This window comes from Oratosquilla oratoria, chromosome 30 (assembly GCF_046742065.1).
Source record: "Oratosquilla oratoria isolate Oo_2021 chromosome 30, ASM4674206v1, whole genome shotgun sequence".
In the NCBI taxonomy this organism is placed as follows: Eukaryota; Metazoa; Arthropoda; class Malacostraca; order Stomatopoda; family Squillidae; genus Oratosquilla; species Oratosquilla oratoria.
In genome coordinates this window covers 7,424,976-7,445,971 of record NC_134806.1, presented here as the reverse complement: position 1 = coordinate 7,445,971, position 20,996 = coordinate 7,424,976, and the positions used below count along the sequence as shown (strand labels likewise).

General features: G+C 41.0%; 1 protein-coding gene across 5 annotated transcripts in view; it reads right to left on the bottom strand.

The window, feature by feature from the left end:
* The window catches only part of scaf6 (SR-related CTD associated factor 6), a 276,422-nt gene that overhangs the window by 173,616 nt on the left and 81,810 nt on the right, over window positions 1-20,996 (bottom strand). For 3 of the 5 annotated variants that reach the window (XM_076212518.1, XM_076212516.1, XM_076212517.1), the window contains exon 9: window positions 16,648-16,795. In XM_076212518.1, the coding sequence (XP_076068633.1) occupies window positions 16,648-16,795 (148 nt within the window). Of the gene's footprint in view, window positions 1-10,709; window positions 10,737-16,647; window positions 16,796-20,996 lie in introns of all 5 variants that reach the window. The other 2 variants (XM_076212514.1, XM_076212515.1) reach the window with 1 other exon arrangement.

The following is a 20,996-nucleotide window of genomic DNA, read 5'->3' as shown; positions in this document are numbered from 1 at the left end:
TATATATATATATATGTATATATATATATACATACAGACATATACCAAAGGCTTTTTCCCCCTGACATGGGGGGTAGCCAAAAAGAAAAAGGCATAAAAATTACTCCCACCCATTTCATGCCCTGGGTCAGAAGCAGTGTCGCAAGACACAGCACATCCACAGCATGGCCACTTCATAAATTTGGCAACCTCCCTTTTCTGTCCCCTCATGTAGGAAAGGAGAAGACAGGGAGAAATCCCTTCAGGCTGCGTAATTTTTTTTCTCACACATCAACAAGTTTCTTCTCATAGTTGATGTATATGTCTATATATATATATATATATATATATATATATATATATGTATATATATATATATATGTATATATATATATATATATATGTATATATATATATATATGTATATATATATATATATATATATATATATACATATATATATATATATATATATATATATATATATATATATATATATATACATCTGCACCTTGTCCACTGCCCTGGGTCCACCCGTTCTCCTCCTCACCTCCTCATTTCTCACTCTATCAAGCCTAGTAACCCCCATCATACTTCTCAGACACCTCATCTCAAACACATTCAAACTCCTTCTTTCTTCCTCTCTTATGTTCCATGTTTCTGCTCCATACAGTGCTGTTGGCACAATCACTCCTTCACACAATCTCCTCTTAGCATCCATTATCAAATGTCTATTCCTCATTGCACTCTTTAATCCACCAAGGCATTTACTCGCTTCTCTCAATCTACATTCTACCTCCACCTTCACTCCACCTTTTCCTGCCACATTTGCACCAAGTATCTAAAACTATCCACTTCCTCCAGTCGCTCTCCCTTAATGCTCAATTCCAGTCTACTGCCACTTTCACCCCTTGTACATCTCATCACCTTACTTTTGACCACATTTATCTTTAGCTTTCTTCTATCACATACTCTCCCAAACTCTGTCACCAACTTCCTCAATCCCTCCTCCGATCCTGCCACAAGCGCAGTGTCGTCCGCAAACAACAGCTGGCTCACCTCCCTCTTTTCTCCATTTTCTTTAACCATCTCCAATCCCTGACCCACCACCCTTGCATTTACCTCTCGCACTACCACATCCATGTATAAGTTGAACAGCCAGGGCGACATAACGCATCCTTGACAGTATATACCAGTATTGCTAAATTTCTAGTTTCGACCATGGGCGCAATATAGCAATAGAAAATTTATTATTAATTTTGTAAATTATAATGTATCAATGTAATATGCAATTTTGTGAGTGGAAATAAAAACAAAACAAAAAAGGTGCTAAAACAGATTTCGTCATGTAGGAAAGGAGAAGACAGGGAGAAATCCCTTCAGGCTGCGTAATTTTTTTTCTCATACATCAACAAGTTTCTTCTCCTTGTTGATGTATATGTGTATATATATATATATATATATATATATATATATATGTATATATATATATATATGTATATATATATATATATATATGTATATATATATATATATATATGTATATATATAAATATATATATATATATATATACATATATATATATATATATATATATATATATATATATATACATCTGCACCTTGTCCACTGCCCTGGGTCCACAGCAAGGCTGCTTCATTAAATCGGTGACCCCCCCCCGCTCCATCCCCCCATTGCATAAAAGGAGAAGACGGGGAGAAATCCCTTCGGGCTGCGTCAAATTTTGCTCACACATACTACCTCATCCCCCATCCCCACACCCATTCCACCTCATACATCACAATAACATCCATATACAATCATTCTCCATTCACCCCTGTCTTCTGTCCTCTCCCGTCCTTCTTCAACAGACATTCCCCTCTTCCCCAAAGCCCCCTTCACCCCATCCATACACCTCATCCTAGGACGTCCCCTCATGTTCACTCCCTCCACATCTGCCTTCCATACCTCTTTTACTAGTCTTTCTTCACTCATTCTTTCCATGTTTCCAAACCATCCTAATACTCTTTCATCAACCCTATCTCTCAACTCCCTTTCCACCCGTTCTCCTCCTCACCTCCTCATTTCTCACTCTATCAAGCCTAGTAACCCCCATCATACTTCTCAGACACCTCATCTCAAACACATTCAAACTCCTTCTTTCTTCCTCTCTTATGTTCCATGTTTCTGCTCCATACAGTGCTGTTGGCACAATCACTCCTTCACACAATCTCCTCTTAGCATCCATTATCAAATGTCTATTCCTCATTGCACTCTTTAATCCACCAAGGCATTTACTCGCTTCTCTCAATCTACATTCTACCTCCACCTTCACTCCACCTTTTCCTGCCACATTTGCACCATGTATCTAAAACTATCCACTTCCTCCAGTCGCTCTCCCTTAATGCTCAATTCCAGTCTACTGCCACTTTCACCCCTTGTACATCTCATCACCTTACTTTTGACCACATTTATCTTTAGCTTTCTTCTATCACATACTCTCCCAAACTCTGTCACCAACTTCCTCAATCCCTCCTCCGATCCTGCCACAAGCGCAGTGTCGTCCGCAAACAACAGCTGGCTCACCTCCCTCTTTTCTCCATTTTCTTTAACCATCTCCAATCCCTGACCCACCACCCTTGCATTTACCTCTCGCACTACCACATCCATGTATAAGTTGAACAGCCAGGGCGACATAACGCATCCTTGACAGTATATACCAGTATTGCTAAATTTCTAGTTTCGACCATGGGCGCAATATAGCAATAGAAAATTTATTATTAATTTTGTAAATTATAATGTATCAATGTAATATGCAATTTTGTGAGTGGAAATAAAAACAAAACAAAAAAGGTGCTAAAACAGATTTCGTAAGTAACGAAGTGGTGTCGGACGAATGGTACGCCATGTTTGTTATGATAGATGCCGATGTCGAAGAAATGAAAGGATGATAAATTCGTCTAACCTAAACTAAATTAACCTAACCTGTGTTTAATAAACCATTACCTGCAAATTAAATGTCATCTGGCTCATCCTCGTTGTCGTTGTCGGGAGAGACGTTGGCAGGCTTTTCAACCACTCTCTCAGATTGCAGGATATACAAAATTCTTGGAGCTTGAAGGAATGCATGTATCTCCGCTCCATAACATTCCTTCAAGAAAATGTACCTGGCGAGGTACTATCGGAAGTACCTAGGCCGTCAATTGACAGACGACAAGATGGCGTCCCGATCCTATGCTACCGACTTCGTTCATTAGCATATTTACTTGTAGCAAGGTATTTTTTATTTTCATTTCCGCCCACAAAATTGCATATTACGTTGATATATTTTAATTTACAAAATTAATAATTAATTTTCTATTGCTATATTACTCACGCAGTGCTTATCACCCCAAAGACACTGTTTCCTCGTGAGTACACATGCATACATATACTAGTCTTCCAAGCACCAGACATCGATGTACTCTGTATGCCAGAAACTTGCCGCGTAAATGGCATCTCCCTGTTTTCAGCCATCAGCTCCACTTCAAGGAAAGGTCATACTTGCATTTTAATTGCCAATGACACTAACGCACTCCTCCACCTCACAGTTGGCACAAACATCTGTGATTTCCAAATTTATCCTTCACGTATTAAAATCATGGATGACGAGCTCCCAACTTCTCAAGTTTGTGCCACAGTTCCCAATGTGCAAGCAGCACAGGAACCTATTGATGCATCTCAACTTAACCCAATTGATTTCCCTGATGCACAAGCAGACTTGCTTGCACTTTGCAACAAGTTCAGACAGACCATTGCCACAGAAGGTAAACCCCTTGGAGCCACTAATATCATTCAGCATCATATATCCCTTCGTGAGAACTCAAAACCGTGTTACATTCCCGCATACAGATTACCACACTCTAAACGCATGATTGTAGATACCCTTATTCAAGACATAATTGCACAAGACGTGATTGAACCGTCTATTAGTGAATGGAATTTTCCACTCTTTGTAGTGCCAAAGCAAGACGGGTCCTTCCGACCTGTAGTAGACTTCAGAGAACTAAATAAACTCATCATACCTGACCGACACCCGATTCCACTTCAAAACGAGCTCCTCCACTCTGTTGGTGAAAACAATATAGTCTTCACGACCTTAGACCTTATGTCGGGATATTTCCAGATCCCCCTTGCGCCAGAGTCGAGGCCTCTGACAGCCTTTAGCACACCCACAGGACACTATCAATTCAAACGACTTGCCATGGGTCTCGTATCAGCCCCTTCAGTGTTCACACATCTCATGCATCAAGTACTTTCTGGTCTTCTGGGTGATTCTGTATTCATGTATCTCAATGATGTCATCATAGCTTCCAAATAAATTGACAAACATCTACACATTCTACACACTGTTTTCTCACGGCTAGAACAAGCAGGTCTCAAACTGAAGCTTAAGAAGTGTTCCTTCCTTCAGAAAGAAATACACTTCCTAGGACACGTCCTAAATTCAAAAGGAATTTTAACTTCGCAGGACAAGGTCAAGGCAGTCATTGATTTTCCACATCCTACTTCCGTAGATCACGTACGCTCATTCCTTGGTCTATCAGGTTTTTACAGACATTACATTCAAGGTTACGCTAGTATAGCAGCACCTTTGACGTCACTTCTTAAGAAGGACATACCCTTCAATTGGACACCTGACCAAGAGAAAGCATTTACTGACTTAAAGAAAGCCTTAACCACAGCACCTGTCCTTGCCTTCCCAAACCACAAGCTTCCCTTTACAATTTACACAGATGTGTCATATTCCGGATTAGGCGCTGTTCTCATGCAAGAACACGACTCAAAACTCAGACCTATTGCATATGCGAGCCGCACACTTAACAAGCACGAACGTAATTACTCAGTCACAGAAATAGAAGCCTTAGCAGTGATATACGCCCTCAAACATTTCAAAGACATCATCCTCGGGTACAAAATACACATATACACAGACCATCAACTAATCTTACTCCTGTTCAAAGGAAAAAATCTTTCCGGGAAACTTGCCCGATGGTTCCTCACCATACAGGAATTCATGCCTACCTTCCATTTCATTCAGGGAAAAGCTAACATTGTCGCAGACGCTCTTAGTCGACATATTGCGACCATTATTCAAGACCCTATTTCAGTTAATATTACACAAGCGCGCATAGCAGCAGCACAGAGATCAGACCCTCTTTGGAAACGTGTCATATATTTCCTCGAATCTGCAGACACATGTGACACAGACAATTTTCCTCCAGATATTGACAACTACACACTAGTGGATGACATTCTCTATCATAAAACAACACTAACAAACAAGCAGGAACCCAACAGATCGGTCCTCCAACTAGTAGTCCCTACAGATCTCATTCCGGAAGTCTTGAAACTTATACATGATTCCCCTATTGCTGCACACCCTGGCAAAGACAAATGCGTTGCTCAGGCTAGATTACATTTTTTCTGGCTAACCATGCGTAAGGACATACACAAGCACATCGACTCTTGTCATTCTTGCGCGAGTCACAAAGGTCATATTAGCGGTCATGTTCCAATTCTAAATTACCCTACACCTTCGAAACCCTTCGACACAGTAGCTGTTGATCTTCTTAAGTTACCCATTACACCTACTGGAAACAGGTACCTCTTTGTCTGTGTCGACCACTTTTCTAGATTCTGTATTCTCGCCCCCTTACCAGACAAGACAGCACAGCACGTTGCAAAGACAATTATTGACAAACTCATATGCCCATTTACGACACCCAAGACTCTAATTTCTGACAACGGAAGTGAGTTCAACAATGAGATTCTTTCGCACATTTGCGATCATTTTCAAATCAATAAATGTAATACTACTGCTTACCATCCTAGTTCAAATGGTTTAGTTGAACGCCAGAATAGAAAGATTCTCAATGTTATCAGACATCTTGCTTCTGATATTCAACCTTCCTGGGATGAACATGTCCCCATGATTCAAGCATGTCTAAATTCTGCAATAAATAAATCCATATCGGAGTCACCCCATTTTGTCTTTTTGGTTCAGACAAACAGCTCCCTTATGATCTTCTCCTTTCAGAATTACTGCCAATTTATAACTTCAATGATTTTGTAAAGGTTAAAGTAGCTAATTTCAATCACCTTTTCCAAAGAATACATAATTCCCTCCATCTAACGAAGGATGAAATGGTCTGTTTGCACAACAAATCAGCCAGAACTGATACCTTTGATATTGGAGACATTGTTTATACTCTTAACCACACACCTACCTCTAAGCTCTCACCTAAATTCGCAGGACCCTATCGTATCATTGACCACGAATCTGACAATAAAGTCAAGGCACTCAGTTTGCCAAATCTGACAGAGACCCTGTTGCATAAAGATCACATAAAAAAGGTTCTCCGTGGCTTAGACATAGAAACTGTTGTTTCTCAAGCTCCCCCTAATCAGAACAGAGACGAGAACACACAAACCTCTTCGCAAATTCCACCCTTGCCACTTCCCCGTTATAGTCTTCGTAACAGAGCCACACCTTCATAAATGTATATTATTGTCTAGGTGAACGGAAACAATATCTACTTTCCGATATTCTTAATTTTAAGTTCCTCACGTTCTTCATATGTTTTGTTCTTGTATATTTCCTTTACGGCACCCATTTGCCAAACTTATATGTATGTAACCTTCATGCCAAGGCCTTGATTAGGACCTTGCCTTCTATTTTTTTGCTTTCTTGTTTCTCTAAGTGTACAGTCACCGGGACAGTGACGATAGCGTGGCCGAGCAATGTGAGGCGGCAGATGATTTCTTCCCCTCCACCATCTCTCCATCATGAAGAACAACAAAGCCTTTCAGTACGCAAGGCCTCTCAGACCCGCAGCTGAGCTCGGAGGTTACGAAGTGACCTTCAGTCCCATACATCTGCCAGATCATCCCAAACAACATGAAGTCTCGCTCAAGTCAGGGTCAGAGGTCAAGACGCTATACGGACTGGCATCACAAGAGTGCCACCCTACTGCAGTTTTTCTATTGGGCACCTTTCTCGTATGACACGCCCAGTTTTGTAATTTTCATTTAGCTAGGAAGATCTGGCACCTCCAAAGTTTTCTTCGGAGCAGCGAGACCAAGATTGTATCAGAACTTTTTAGGCTCGGCAATAAACCGGAAGAAACCATCCGTGTTTTAGAAACCACCAAAACTCCCTCCAACACACACAGTACATGTACGTATATGTATACACTTTCGCTTAGCGACCAATTCGGTTAATGACAGCGACGCTGGTCCCAATTGTTGTCGTTAAACGAGGAGTGATTGTATGTACATATATAAATATATATATATATATACACATACATCAACAAGTTTCTTCCTGCGTAGAGGCCAGGGCTGGTTGCTGCCGTTTGGCCCTCAACTCTTGGGGTAGGGGGGGTGGTCCCACACCAAAAATTCTTGGTGTAACATACGATACATCCATGTCTTTCAAACAACACATCACAAACATAAAAAACAAATGCACACCTAGACTTAACGCACTTAAGTCAATCACTGGAACAACATTTGGACAAAACAAAGAAACTAATATAACAATATACAAACAATGCATACGCTCAGTGATGAATTATGTGAGTCCTGCATGGGCTCCTAATCTCAGTGAGACACACCACAACACCCTTCAAATCATACAAAACAAAGCCCTAAAAACAATTACAGGCTGCACAAATACAACACCTACAGACCATTTACACCATGAAACAAAAGTCATCAAAGTCAAGGACCACCTCGACATGAGAGGTACACAAACACTTGCTGCAGCCACCACAAACACATCACACCCGCTAAACTACATAGCAGAACACCCACACACACCAAGAAACATTAAAACAACACCCAAAGACCTGTATCACACACAGATACTCTCTTCTCTTCCTCCACAACCACCAAATACCAGCCTCCGGAAACATATTCATAATCATATCACTCACCGCTCCATTAACACACTGAAAGACAACACACTGCTGCATGCCAGGCCCCCTAATATCCACCCTTCTGAATCCTCTCTCCCACGAAAGGACAGAGTCCACCTGGCCAGACTGCGGTGTGGCCACCACCCAGCACTTCTAAGCTGCCAGAAGAGGCTGGATGACCACATTGTGAACAGCTGCCCAGGATGTAACACTTCACCCCATACCATACAACACATAATGGAAGACTGCATTATACACAATCATGCACGCAAACAACACAACATACACTCAATAAAGGATTTGTGGGAAAACCCAGTTTCGACTGTGGCATTCCTTGGGGAGATGGGACTGCTCGGACAGACAGTCTAGGGAACGACAACAACAACAACAAGTTTCTTCCCCTTTATAAGGAGGTAGCTTGTCAAGGCATGCACCCACCCTCCACCCATGTCATGTCCCTTTATCTTAGTTCATTAAGAATATAAGAATGGAGACTGCAAGAGACCATAAGGCCTATACTAGGCAGTTCCATGTCCATTACTACATGTCATCCCCATCCATAAAGTTGTCTAATCTTTTCTTAAAACAACCAATAGTTTCAGCACTTACTACATGGTTCCAAAAGTCCATTCCATTTAATGACCACCCTATTGGTAAACCAATTCTTGCCTATTTCCTTCTTAACCACTTCACTCCAGGCCAAAGTCTTGCGGGCAGCATTAGCTGCCAGACGTACGAGGTTGCGTCATAATACTCGCATCATAAAAAATAGTCACTGCTTATATCGATTGTTCTCTCTTTCACCCGTGAATTTTGATAACCATAGAAAATATGATGAAGCCAGTTTAGAGAGTATGTCAGTTATGCAGGGACAACTACAATAAATATAATCAAGATGCTGATATGGCAGCCTCGCGTATCCACTTGCTCCCCATGCCGCCTACGTAGGCGGCACCGTATGGAAGGGGTTAAACCTAAATTTGTCCAACTTAAATCCATTACTGCGACTCTTGCCCTGTTGTCTCAATAAGATGACCTTGTTTGCTTCACCCTTACTCAGATCTTCCTGCAAAATCTCTGTGTCTTCTGACCTCAATAGGCATCTTATTTTAGTGTTGTCTGCAAACTTACTAACATCACTATTAATCCCATTGTCCAAGTCATTTATAATGAACAATAAGGGTCCCAAAACCAAGCCCTTGGGAATTCCATTAAAAACACCCCCATTTGGATTTTACACAATTTATGGTAACCCACTGTTTTCTGTCACTGATCCATTCAAGCATTTATCCTACTATACCATGGGCTTTGATTTTATTTAGTAGTCTCTGGTGGGGCACCTTGTTAAACATTTTGCTAAAGTCAAGGTAAATAATACCATAACTATCATTGTTATCTGATGCCTTGAAGACATTAATGTAAAAAGATAGAGGGATGAAAGGCCATCCTCTCCTGCCCAATATCCAGGTCAAAAGCAATGCAACAAGAAACAGCACACCCAAAGCAGGGTCCAACAGCCTAAGCTGGTTTACCCCCACCATTTAATTTATATGGCAACCCTTACCTTGTCCCCCTCATGCATAAATGGAGAGGATGGGAGAGATCCTTTTGGTCCACATCAATTTATTATCCAGTCACAACCATTCTTAACTCGCATCTATTTCTTGCCTTCTCTTTTCCCTGATCAACATACATTCCCTTTTTACTCAAGGCCCCCTTCATTTCACCCATCCATCTCATTCTTGGTCTTCCCAACACTTACAAATTTACAATTAATACATTGTAAATCAATAACTTTATGAAAATGATATGGTTTAACATCACAAACTCCCCCTACTGGAAGGCTAGGACAGTGCCCCTCACAGAGGGCTTTGTAGCTTGGAATTTAATGAACCATGCCCTTGGTTCAACTTCGCCGGTGGCAGGATTTGAACCGCCATCACCTTGGCCTTCGCCGCAAGTAACAATGCCCTAACCCACTCAGCCAGCGAGCTTCCATATGAGAATAACTGAACAAATTCACTAAATGATGAACTAATTTCATCTTTACTATTTTTCAAACTTAATTCCTCAGTTAACATGTTTTTTAGAGGCCACTGATAGGTCTCCTTTGTGGTGGTTTTGCAAGATGAATGATTGAGAAAATCATTCCCCTGCTGCCCATTCAACAAGTCAAACTCCTTCACCTGAACCTGGCACAAGATATCTTCGTATCTACTTCAACTGTATTTCTTCCACCTTTTCACAAACAGAGCTGACAAATGGCAACTGCTCCCTTTCCTATACCCTTCAACCAGTGACAGAAACAATCTCACACTAATAAATCACTGAAAACAGTCCAAAATTTCTTCCCATGGAGATCTATGAGTGGGTCCCAGAACATGCCAGCCATTGTGGGGATGTGAGTTTTGAGTCAGTGAAACTCAAGCAAGCAATCATCATCTCCCATCATTGTTAAGTATTGAAACATATTTACCAACAATAATCAAATCACCCAGAAGCAAAATCACACTCAACATAAATGAATTTTCATTTATGATTATAACAACTCAGTAGAAAATAAATAGAGGGATGGAGATTAAAAGTAACTTCCTTGAAAACAGTGATGCACAATAACAGAAGTGAGTTTAAAAAAGCTGCAACTTCCTACAATAATTAATATCATACATTATAGCTCAGCCTTCAGAAGGGAAAAACATACGACAAAGTAAATGATGTAAAAATCTTAACATGGACATACATACATGGACAGAAAAGGAACCACTTACTGATTTCACTCCCAGAGACATCAGGCTCTGGAGAAAATACTAGATTTAGCTTCTTGCACTCCTTTGGTTATCCTAAATACATCTACATACTCAAGATTAGCATTCATATTTAATTATCTGATGCTTATTAATAGCCTTAACTTAGGTTTTATGACCAATAGAACCCTGAAAATGTGTTACTTACTATGCACAATTATGACAATGTGCATCACCTTGTTTAAACATATGTGCAGCATCATAAATTAAAAATGAACTATCACTTATAGTTAAATGTGCATTTAGTTTTAATAAAGCAATATTAGTCCTACTCAACTCATTCTAATTAACTCTGTTAAACTCTTCATATTTCAAAAGGTGTAAAAAAGAATTCACAATGAAGTGATGGAACAACAACTATGATTTATCCAAAAATATTTGAATAATCGGATATCATAAATTCTATGCCGCTCTGGTGTTTGGAAATTATAAACTTTCATGAAAAACCACCATTTCATAACATAAATGGTAATTTTGGAAGTTATCAAAAATTTAAAGCACATGAATCAATCCAATGCAATGGTTGAATTTCTTTTATTTTACACCCTCTGACAAACAAACGGGTGCAGTGCTGCCAGAGCTCACTGAAGCACCAATCAAGTACCTCTGTAAGTGGGTGGCTCTTTTTTTCTTCATTTGCTTGCTAATTATATTTATTTTATGATAATTAGTGAGGGCAAACATAAAATACTTAATCATCATGTAACATACAAGAAAAAAGGGAGGGAGGGGTGGTGAGTGGGAATGGAGTATGTGGGGATGAAATGAGTATGAGTAGATTTATGCTTTTGACATTGGCTACCCCTTTGTAAGGGTGAAAAAGCCATTGGTATATGTATGTAACATACAGTGGGCCCACTGTACATATATACAAACATGATAGGGATGGCAGGCTTTTGTCAGACCCTCCAGAGCTCCAGCACCTATAAAACTGGCACTGCATCCCTGCAAATAAGGGTGTTTACATACACCAAATGCCCCTTCAGTACTTTGGTAAATTAGTGATCTTGTCCAGTACACCCTTTCACTGAGAAGGTTAATACAACAAACTAACTTTTACTTAGCATGTCCTCAATCACAGACCAGTCCATAAGTACTTAATTATCTTTCTATATTATTCTAAATTGGGTTCTCATCAGCAGTACTCCTAAAATATGTACAAACTAAATTCTTAAACTTTTCACTAAATTCTTCAAAAAAGAGCTAAAACTCTATACCCATATAATACCCTAAAAAATCCAAATCACCCCTAATAACGTACAAGACAAAATGATACATTCTGATCACTACAGAAAACATCAACATCAAACCATACTGAATTATCAGGTGGGACCAACAATTGGTACCTGCACAAGGTGTCCCTGAGAGTTAAATGTCAGAGAAAGTCATTTCTTTGCTCTCCATCTTCATAACTTCTCAATGTTCTCACTTCCATCTGGAAGTGCTGCCCCAGAAGCTGACACTTGGCTTCATGACTCAGCCTAAGATCTCTCACTGTCAACTATGACTATTTCCACCACCTTTCCAAACAAGAACTGGTGAAAACCAACAACTGCTCCTCTCCTACTACTATAAGCTGGTGACTGAAACAGTCACACTTCAAATTCTGTTCCCAGATAGATCTATGGCAGGGCCTGTGGACCACTGCCAACTGCTGTGAAGCATGGGTTTCCACGAGTGAAATTCGAGGGAAAAATTATTACAGTGGAACCTCACTATTCGTACACAATCCATTCCAGGAGGCTGTTTGAATGGCGAATAATTTTTTCCCATAAGATATGATGTAAATTGGATTAATCCATTCCAGACCCACACATCATTGCTTATTTTAATAATATTTTAAGCATAGAATACATAAAAACTATGAAAAAAATAAATATACAGTACTGTACAGTACATGAAATAAAAAAAAAATTAACTGGACTTTACCTGTACTGAGGTGAGCTGATGGCATAAGTGGAAGGTGTAGAGGAGGAGGAGGGATGTTGATGTTACTGTTTGGAAGGGGAGTCACCTTCCATATAAACATCAGGTAACATCCCTTCAATGTGCCAAGATAGGAGGGAGGGAGGAGGGTGGAGGGGAGTGGAATATATGGGAAATGAAATGGGTGGGAGTGATTTCTATGCCTTTTTCTTTTTGGCTACCCCCTGTGTAAGGGGGAAAAGGCCTTTGGTATATGTATGTATGTAACATCCCTTCAGGTGTTTTTTCTCTTTTTGGTATTCTTTCTTTTTTCTGTCTTTTTGCACTAAAAGAATCTTGGGATTCTTTCTTTAAAAACCTGTCCAATGTTGTCTGCCTTTGACAATTTCTCAGAATTTTTCTAAAATGATCAATAACATTGTTATTGAACAAATTGATGCTCCTGTTGACCACAGCTGTGTTAGGATGCCATTTTTCCACCACTCTCTGTGTTTTCTCCCAGTGATAACACAGTTCTTTAATTTCTGCAGTGGAAATGCTTCCCTTTCTACTTTCCTCCTCCTCTGAAGAAGAAAGTTCTTCAACTACTTCTTGCTGCTCCCTGTGCAGTTCTTGGAGTTCTTCAGTTGTCAGCTCATTTCTATGGTCTTTGACCAACTCCTCCACATCATCACTGTCTACATCCAATCCCATGGACTTCCCCAGGGACACAATATCATCCACCACTACAGGCTCCGTATGAAAGCCTTCAAAGTTTCTGGCTGCCACACAGTCTTGCCACAGATTCTTCCAGGCAGAGTTCAGTGTCCTAAAAGAAACTTCCCCCCAGGCTTTGTCTATTATCCTCAAACAATAAAGGATATTGAAATGGTTCTTCCAAATGTCCCTGAGGGTTAGTTCTGTGTCAGAGGTCACTTCAAAGCACCTTTGAAAAAGTGCTTTTGTGTAAAGCTTTTTGAAGTTTGAAATGACCTGCTGATCCATGGGCTGGATTAGAGGAGTGGTATTAGGGGGCAAAAACCTCACTTGGATGAAGCTGTATTTCACCCACCAGATCTTTCTCCAAGCCTGGAGGGTGAGCATAGCATTGTCCATTACCAGAAGGGCCTTGAGTGGTAAATTTTTCTGCTCTAGGTATTTTTTCACACTTGGGGCAAACACTTTACATATCCACTCGGTGACGAACTGCCTTGTTACCCAAGCCTTACTATTAGCTCTCCACATTACACTGATTTTACTTTTTATAACATTATTTTTCTTGAACACTCTTGGGTTTCTGAGTGGTAGACAAGCAAAGGTTTAATTTTGAGGTCCCCACTAGCATTAGCACACAACAAGAGTGTAAGCCTGTCTTTCATAGGCTTGTGTCCTGGCAATGATTTCTCCTCTTTTGTGATGTAGGTCCTCTTAGGCATCTTCTTCCAGAAGAGGCCAGTTTCATCACAATTAAAAACTTGGTGAGGAGTAAATCCCTCACTCTCTACAAAGTTTTTAAATTCCCCAACAAACTTTTCAACAGCATCTTTGTTTGCACTGGCAGCCTTCCCACACTTAACAACACTGTGAATGCCACTTCGTTTCTTAAATCGATCAAACCACCCCCTACTTGCTTTAAATTCATCACTTTGTGCACTGGTTCCAGAGCTGTCTCGCTTAAGGTCATCATGCAACCGCTTTGCTTTTCACAAATTATTGTTTCAGAAATGCTGTCACCAGCAAGTTGTTTTTTGTTAATCCAAATTAACAAAAGTTTTTCCACTTATTCAATTATAGGTGACCTGTTCACAGCAAGAACAGTCACTCCTTTTGCCACATTAGCCTCTTTTACTATGTCTTTATTTTTCAGTATGGACGATATGGTTGATTTTGCCATGCCATACTGAGTTGCCAGGTCAGAGATACAAGTTCCACTTTCAAACTTCGCAATGAGTTCTTTTTTCAATTCAATTGTCATTCTCACTGCTTTCCTTTTAGGCTTGGTTGAATCACTAATCTTTTTTGGACCCATGGCTGCACTATTTTTAATAAAGATAACAAAAAATAGAAATAAAGTAGCACAAAGTTTTACGAAGCTTGCGTAGATGATGTTTAGTTTACGGAAGCTAGCACGAGACTACCGTATTTTCCGGCGTATAGTGCACGACTTTTTTCCGTTGGAAGGGCCTAAAAATGGGGGGTGTGCGTTATCCGGTCGTGTGCATTATCTACGGCCTACGATAAAAATTCTGCGGCTGTGTGTGTAATTTTTTTCACAACAATGTGACGATGTTGGCCGTCACAAAGTCGGGACGGCACACTTCTCCATGACGTTCCGTGAGAACAAGAAGAACAGCCATGGTGACATGAAAGAATACGCCAGCATGGGCTACCGTATATAAATATTTGGTATAGGTAGGTATCTGTCAAATCTTATTTTTCATGTTTAAATAGGCCTAAACACCATGAAACATGATCAATATTCATGATATTTGCCCATGTTCACAGCATCCTAGTTTGAATTTTTATGTTGGCTTTGTTGTTTCACTTTAGGTATGGTACAAATTCCGTTGCGGCCGTTCATAAACTCGTGTCAAACACCTGACAACAACACCCTCTTTCGGGAGTTATATTAACTAAACGTCACCTCGATGAGAGACTGTCCTATTTCACCTCTGTCATTGCAGGTTCAAAGCTAAAACGAAACAGTCTGTAGTTTGTTTCAGTATTAAATAAAAAATGGTAAAGACGAATTATTTCCTCAAGATATAAAATGAACATTTTCTGTAAAAATCCCGAAATTTTTCTGTATATTTTACTTTCAATAAACTTTTTTTAGATCATATTTCCTACAAACTATTTAAGCTACAAAGTAATAAGGGACCAACGCACAACATGAGTCATATACTGGTACATGTAGTTCCGACTTTTTCTTAGTTGTGTCCTGATTGATGCCTCAACTGACACTTAATTTAGTGACAAATCAACAGATTTCCCAGCGGTGGCTCTAGCCAATGAAAAATACTTCTCCATGTAACCTCGTTCGCATGATATAAATACAGAGGTAAAACTGTGTTATAGACAAATGCGATCGGGCATGCGCGTTATACGTTGGTGCGCGCTATCTGTGTAGTGAGATAACGAAGTGCATGGATGCGCATTATAACCCGATGCGCATTTTAAGCCGGAAAATACGGTAAGCTGAAGCGATCACATGGCACGACCAGTAACAAGGTGACGCTGTCCGAATTGCGGGGCAAGTACGAATGACGAGTTGAATTTTACCTTGAACAAGTTGGACGAATAATGAGTTGTACGAATAGAGAGGCGGACGAATGGTGGGGTTCCACTGTATTATGTGATATAATAAAAATGTAGTTTCAGTAATCAAGAAGCAAATAATCCCAAACCCCAAACATAATCATAACCTATAACATGTACACATCACTCTCACACACAGACACAAACACAACTTGGTAAATAAACACACACATAGCTTGCTGTTGGAGTGATTAGCATATCAAGGTCCTACACTGGAGGTCTTAGGCTGGCACTTCACTAGTGTGTGAAAACATCACAAACACTACAGACCACTGCTGTCCCCCTTGAGCAAGAGGTGTGTGGTGTGTGTAAAGTCCTAGCATTATCCATGGATCAGATTCTATGAGCTCCAAACTCTCATCTAGGAGGGTAACAACTGTTGATCACAAGTCCAGCACATGATCCAAGAACATGGTGAGTCGCTCCACTTTCAAAAACCTCTTATACTTTAAGTATGAATTACCACTAGGTCTTCTACTACTAGAGCAATTTTAAACAAATCGATCATACTCACCTATATTAATGGGTAATTTATCAATATTTCCACCTCTTACCTACAGTACTCCATAATCCATTGAAAATAAACTATTTAAAAAACATACACTAATCCACTGATAAACTTGTCTATTATTCATAAAACAACATATTTGTCAACTAAAACAAACAGCTTCAACTTTACCAGCAGCCTGCTGTTGTTGCTGTTGTTGTTGTTGCTGCTGTTGCTGCTGCTGCTGCTGCTGCTGCTCAATTTGTTGTTTCTGTGTCTGGATGGTCTGAATTTGGGAAGTCGCATGTTGAACAAAAGCATTATGCTGTTGCTGATAATTCTGAAATGAGAACAAGAGATACTCCCATTAGGAAAATTAATTTCAAGTAAAACATTTTCATATCAATAAGAAAATTGGTGAGTACAGGAAAATATTTGATCCAATCATCATGACAGCTCTGTTAGCCTTCCAACAAGGAATACTCTTTTACATACATACATACATATACCAAGGCTTTTTCCCCCTTCCAAGGGAGGTAGCCAAAAAGGGAAAGGCATAAAAACACTCCCACCCATTTCATCCCTAAATACACTCCACACCCCTCCCACCCTCCCTCTCATCTGAGCACCTCCTGGATGACTGGTCATCCCTGCACCCTGCCCACCTTTTACAAGCATTAAATGACCATATAATCTACACATAAATATTTTCATTCTTATAAAGTCAGACCAATGCCAATAGATCAGTCTATATACACACTCTGAGCTCTCATGAAGGAGGGTAAGATGTCAATCATGAATCCAGCATGTAGTCCAAGACCATCATGAAACACATTTTAGTATCAAGGTTGAGTGTGTATGTGGTAGGGAAATGTTGGACTAGCTTTGTGTGTGGGCATGTTGTCTAGATAAGACACCATTTGAGCCTGACAGGGTGCAAACAATCAATGAATCAATTGTTGCCTCGAGTTTCACTAAGTGGAAAACCCAAAGTTCCACAGTGGCTGGCAATGGTCCTCGGAAATTCCCACAGATATCTTTTGAAGGAAACTTTGGGCTGCTGTCTGTGTTGTGTCAGTGTGGGACTGTTTCTATGTCACCAGCTGAAAATGATAGGAAGAGGAAACCAGTCACCAGTTGTCAACTCCCTGCACCTCCTGACTGAGGAAAGGTGGTTGATGGGTTTTGAAAATGTACAGCTTCGCTGACCATCTTGTAGGACCACCACATAAAGGTATCCATCATTGGTCCATGAATACATGTCTATCTATACACAAAATGGCCTCTTCCCCCAAGGTATGCACCACCCAGCCCCACCTATCCATCACCCATTTGTTTCCCATCTATCTTACTGTTACAATCACCTCTCTATATCCTTGATGAGGCCTGTGTGGAGTAGACTTGTAAAAAAGAATGCAAGTAGGGGGGGGGGAAGTAAAGAGCTGCATTCACTTAACAATATATTTAGTCAATGAATATCTCCTCACAAACACCAGATACAAGATCAAGATTACAAATCACTAACCCCTAAAGCCTTCTCCAATTCCCTGAGGGTGGTTTGCCTCCTACAGGAGGCGACAACTCTCAAGGAGAGGAAGAATCACAACAACAAGACTGTCTCTGTGCACGCCTTGCTTAAATAGGCCTAGCTCGTACATGCACAGAGCAACTACTTGAGCACACCTAGTGTGCTCCTGCTAGTCAAGTGATTGCTGCCAGGCATGTCCTAGCCAGTGTCAGATCAAGCCAGGCTGTGGTGAATGCTGGCTTCACCAGACAAAGCAGAAAAGTTGTTGTTGTTGTCGTTCCCTAGACTGTCTGTCCGAGCAGTCCCGTCTCCCCAAGGAAGGCCATAGCCGAAACTGGGTTTTCCCACAAATCCTTTATAGAGTGTATGTTGTGTTGTTGTTGTTGTCGTTCCCTAGACTGTCTGTCTTGGGGTTGGGGGGTGGTCCCACGACGTAGACGTTGCAGCTCCAGGACCTGTATGTTGTGTTGTTTGCGTGCATGATTGTGTATAATGCAGTCTTCCATTATGTGTTGTATGGTATGGGGTGAAGTGTTACATCCTGGGCAGCTGTTCACAACACGGTCGTCCAGCCTCTTCTGGTAGCTTAGAAGTGCTGGGTGGTGACCGCATCGCAGTCTGGCCAAGTGGACTCTGTCCTTTCGTGGGAGAGAGGATTCAGAAGGGTGGATATTAGGGGGTCTGGCATGCAGCAGTGTGTTGTCTTTCAGTGTGTTAATGGAGCGGTGAGTGATATGATTATGAATATGTTTCCGGAGGCTGGTATTTGGTGGTTGTGGAGGAAGAGAAGAGAGTATCTGTGCGTAATAAAGGTCTTTGGGTGTAGTTTTAATGTTTCTTGGTGTGTGTGGGTGTTCTGCTATGTAGTGTAGCGGGTGTGATGTGTTTGTGGTGGCTGCAGCAAGTGTTTGTGTGCCTCTCATGTCGAGGTGGTCCTTGACTTTGATGACTTTTGTTTCATGGTGTAAATGGTCTGTAGGTGTTGTATTTGTGCAGCCTGTAATTGTTTTTAGGGCTTTGTTTTGTATGATTTGAAGGGTGTTGTGGTGTGTCTCACTGAGATTAGGAGCCCATGCAGAAAAGTTATGCCAATTGCATGACATATCCCCTGCACTAAAATGCTTGTAAAGCCTGACCAGAATTGAGAATTAACAAACACATACCCTTGTCAATATTTAACCTACCAAACCATACTTAATTTTAGGACACATGTAAATAATATATGACACTAGGGTGCGTACGGTAATTGTTTTGTTGTTTCGGGGACACAATGGGGAAAGACGCAGGTAACCACGCCACTCAAAACAAAAGCAATTGATCAGTATATGTTGAGATTTTGTCCCAGCAACATCTTGCATCCATGGAGAGCTTTACATTTCCTCATCTATGGAAAATGCATGTGATACTTATGTTAATCCCCACCAGATACAGCAGCAGCAAGATCTCAGAACTGCTAAAAGTGACTGAACAGTTCATCAGGACTGTCAGGAGGGAGTTGATTTCTTCTATGATTATGAAGGTGTTGCCAAGAGGAAACATCATTCTTGATGATCAGACACCATCAGGGATGCCAGGACCATCAGGAGGGAGTTGATTTCTTCTATGATTATGAAGGTGTTGCCAAGCGGAAACATCATTCTTGATTATCAGACACCATCAGGGATGCCAAATTTGTCACTCAATTGCAAGATATGGTTGATGAAGACCCCAGCTGGTCCATGAGGTCCATTGCCAGAGAGCTGCAAGTGTCTGAGGGCACTGTAAGGAAGTATTTGCATGAAGATATCAAATACAAGTCATACAAGATGCGTAAGGGTCAACTCTCCACAAAGATGCCGGAGAACTGCTTCAAGAAGAGCAAGAAGATGGTCAACAAACTGAAGCACCCTCTGGAGAAGGACATGCTCTGGTTCTTTTCAGATGAAAAGAACTTCTACCAGGACCACACCCACAATTCTGGCTGTCTGTCCCAAGGATGTGGCAAGTCATGAAAACGAAGTTTCCTGCAACTGTCATGGTATTTGGGGTAGTCTGCAGCGAGGGCCACATTATGCCCCAGTTCTTCTTTCTTCTTTCTGAAAGAGAAGGCAGTAAGGGGAAGATGGGCAGAGTATTTTAGGGAGTTGTTAAATGTGAAGGATAGGGAGGGAAAGATAGCTGCAGTGGGAAATGCTAAGAAAATGACTGTGATGAGTGAGGAAAATGGAGGAGAAATAAGGAAGGATGAAGTGAAGGCAGTTGTTAAGATGATGAAAGCAGGTAAGGCACCTGGTCTGGATGGATGCCATGCAGAATGTCTAAAAAAAGGAGGTACAGTGATGGTGGACTGGCTAGTGAGGTTATTTAATGTTTGCTGGAGAGAGGGTAGAGTGCCGGAGGACTGGAGGAGTGCCTGTATAGTTCCGCTTTACATGGGAAAAGGGGACAAGTGTGAATGTAGTAGTTTCAGAGGAATTAGCTTGTTAAGTGTAGTTGGGAAGGCTTATGGGAGGATCTTCATTGAGAGGATTAGGAGAGGAACAGAGGGAGTAATTGGCGAGGAACAGTGTGGATTTAGGATGGGTAGAGGTTGTGTAGATCAGATTTTTGTGGTAAGACAGATATGTGAGAAAGCTATAGGAAAGGGGAAGGATGTTTTTTGGGCTTTTATGGATCTGGAAAAGGCTTATGATAGGGTAGACAGGAGGGCACTGTGGGAGGTTTTGCGGATATACGAGATAGGTGGAAAGCTTCTAGGTGCTGTCAAGAGTTTTTATGAGAGTAGTAGAGCATGTGTCAGGATAAGAAATGGAGAGAGTGAGTGGTTCGAGGTAAAGGTGGGACTTTGTCAGGGATGCGTTATGTTGCCCTGGCTGTTCAACTTGTACATGGATGGGGTGGTGCGAGAGGTAAATGCAAGGGTGGTGGGTCAGGGATTGGAGATGGTTAAAGAAAATGGAGAAAAGTGGGAGGTGAGCCAGCTCTTGTTTGTGGACGACACTGCGCTTGTGGCAGGATCGGAGGAGGGATTGAG